Source organism: Emiliania huxleyi, assembly GCF_000372725.1.
Source record: "Emiliania huxleyi CCMP1516 chromosome Unknown EMIHUscaffold_1634, whole genome shotgun sequence".
Classification (NCBI taxonomy): domain Eukaryota; phylum Haptophyta; order Isochrysidales; family Noelaerhabdaceae; genus Emiliania; species Emiliania huxleyi.
Window position 1 is genome coordinate 2308 of NW_005200946.1, and position 2628 is coordinate 4935.

At 69.9% G+C, this 2628-nt stretch overlaps 2 protein-coding genes across 2 annotated transcripts; one reads left to right on the top strand and one right to left on the bottom strand.

Moving 5' to 3' along the window:
* Window positions 1-316: 316 nt before the first annotated feature.
* EMIHUDRAFT_122950 (hypothetical protein) lies at window positions 317-1243 on the bottom strand (the record flags this gene model as incomplete). The annotated part of the gene is made up of 1 exon (XM_005785119.1): window positions 317-1243. One exon carries the CDS (start codon window positions 1241-1243, stop codon window positions 317-319), a length of 927 nt encoding a protein of 308 aa, XP_005785176.1.
* Window positions 1244-1584: 341 nt separating this feature from the next.
* EMIHUDRAFT_471625 (hypothetical protein) lies at window positions 1585-2537 on the top strand (the record flags this gene model as incomplete). The annotated part of the gene is made up of 3 exons (XM_005785120.1): window positions 1585-1752; window positions 1859-2101; window positions 2198-2537. Coding segments are annotated over 3 exons (750 nt in total), but the record flags the coding sequence as incomplete, so codon positions are not given.
* Between the last annotated feature and the right edge of the window lie 91 nt (window positions 2538-2628).

Below are 2628 nucleotides of genomic sequence, written 5' to 3' on the forward strand. Positions count from 1 at the left end.
CCCAACGACAGACCAGCGCGCGGTGAACGCGCACGCGGTGTGCACAGTGTATTCTGATTTATTTTTTCCGCTTCGGGCTACGGCCTTATTCTGTCTCGCAAGAAAGCTCCCGCTGCACACGGAGAGCGGGGCGCCCCGGCCGGTAGAGGTCTGAATAAGGCGATCTGACAAAGGCGATCTGACGACATGGAATGACTCTGCGGAGGAGCTCGACGTAATGTTGCGACTGGCGCGCACGGCCTCGGCGCCAGCCGCCGCGAGCCAAGCGCAACATGACAGCAATTCTGCTGCTGCGCGGGTCCGCTTGTCGTGTGGATCACGCCGATCCCTCCTGGCCAACGCGCGGGTAGCCGATCTGGCGGCGCACCTCTCGTATCCGCGCGATTGCGTCGCGGTTGCGGCGGAGCAGCTGGCGCATCGCCGTGCGCCTGTCCGAGGACGTGCTCGAGACGTGGCGGCCGCGCGTCGTGTTGTGGCGGTACACGTTGTGCTTCTCCGAGACACGCGCGAGCGCCGCGAGCTGCGCCGCCTCCCTCACGCCCAGCAGCGCCCACAGCGAGGAGAGCGTCCCCTCCCAGTCGCGCGAAAAGTCCTCGAAGCGCAGGGTGAGCGTGCACGGCCGCGCGCCGACCCGCGCGTGCAGCCGCGGCATCGTCTTGAGGTTGTCGCGCGCCGAGTGCCGCATCTCAGCCAGCAGGCCCGCCTCGAGTGGCAGCGCGTTGAGGTACCGCCGGTACGTGGTGCCGTTCCAGCGCCTCTCGGGGCGGTTCGCCCACCGCTCGGTGGTGCGCAGGTGGTAGCTGTAGCCCGACAGCACCAGCTCGAGCGGGTCGCGCACCGCGTGCACGAAGCGGTACGCCTCGGCCTCGGCGCCAGGCGGCGCGGCCGCCAGGCCCTGGAAGCGGATGCCGTGCTGCAGGAAGCAGATCCTGGCGCCGAGGACGCGCGCCTCGCTGGCCGAGGCGCAGTGACGGCCGCCGTCGTGGTTGAACACGCACGTCCAGCGGAGCGCTCTGCACGCGTCCCTGAGCAGGTGCGTGAGCAATACCGTCCCCGACTTGTGGTGCGTGCCGACAAGGACGGGTGACGAGCCATCGCACTGCGCAAAGCGCGCCACCGAGGAAGGAGGAGGAGGCGACGCAGGCGGGTGCGTGGCGTGCCACCTCCAGATCACAACGCCGGCCAACGCTGTGTAGAGAAGCGTCCGCAACGTGGCGCGCGACGAGTCGACATCAGGCGACATGGTGGTGCGACCGACCATCGCAGCCCATATCAAGTGCCCGCCGCTACCCAGGCTCCTTTCTTTTTTGCCGCGATGGGCAGCGGTTTTCTTTGTTACCCTCGGCCCGCCTACTCGTAGCTCCGCGGACGGCCTCCACCCTTCACCGGGCGGAGGGCAAAAATATTTGCCCGTCGGGCATGGTCGACTCTGGCCCGACCCTCGACCTCGCGTTCGTGCATGACGACCTCTCGGCCGTGCACTCCCTCGTCCCGGCCGCAGCGCGCCGGGTGGCTGTGCTTGAGGCGGAGCTGGCGGCGGCAGAGCGCGAGGCGCCAGCCTTGCTCAAAGAGGCGGCACGCGAGATGGACGCGGCACGTGTCAAGCTGGACGGCCTGGCGCTGCAGTCGTCCGAGCTGGAGGACTCACTGGAGGCGCAGCGAGGCGCGAGCCAGCGACTCGAGCGCTCCTACGCCTCGACGCTCGGCACGCTGCGCAAGCTGCGCGCTGCCGAGGTGGTGCTCTCGACCCTCGTGCGCGCCGACGAGCTCGCTGCTCAGGCAGCGGGCTGGACGCCTCCAACGCGCGGCACCGTGTGAGGGCCCCGCTCGCACAACACGAGCCGCCTCCCCCACGCAGATGACGCGGGCCACTGCGAGCGGCGCCGCCCACGAGTGGACGGCTGCGGTGGCGCGGCTGCTGCTGCTCCACACCGTCGTCACCGCGCACTCGGCTCGCGACGGAGAGGCCGGGGAGGGTGGCGACGCGGCCGAGGAGCAGCGGCTCGGCGGCTCGCTCGCCGTTTTGGTGGGAGAGATGCTGAGGAGGGCGGTGGAGCCACTCCGGGCTGCGGCAGAGGAGCGGCTGGGCGAGGCGGTCAAGGCGAAGTGTAGCCGAGAAACAGCTGTGGCGGGAGGAGGGGCCGCCTCCCCTTCCCCTCCCCCCGCCCTCACACCGCGGGCGCCTCCTTCTCCAAAGGCGACGGGCTGGCCTGCGGCGCCGGCGGCGAGCGAGGAGGCGCCCTCGCTGCGCGAGCAGAGGCTCGGCGAGGTGAGGCGGGCCGTCGGGGAGGTGCTGCTGCTCCAGTTCTGCGAGTGGGCCTCTTCCGGCGGCGGCGAGGGCGAGGGCGGCGGCGGCGAGGGCGAGGCTGCCGGCGAGGGCGAGGGCGGCGGCGGGCTGTGGGCGCTGGAGGCGTTTGTGCAGCCACTGCTCAAGCGGTTCCGGTACCACTTTGAGGGGCGGCGCGAGACCAACCGGGCGAGGCTAAGCCAGAATTGGGGCCTTCCCCCGCATTGCGTCGCCGGCAAAATGCCCTTCGGTCCCTTACCCCCTTGTTTTGAGCCGGGGAAAGGGTGCTACCTCCAAATGCTTGCTCGCGCCCCCCCCCTTCGGGGTCCTTTAATTTTTTA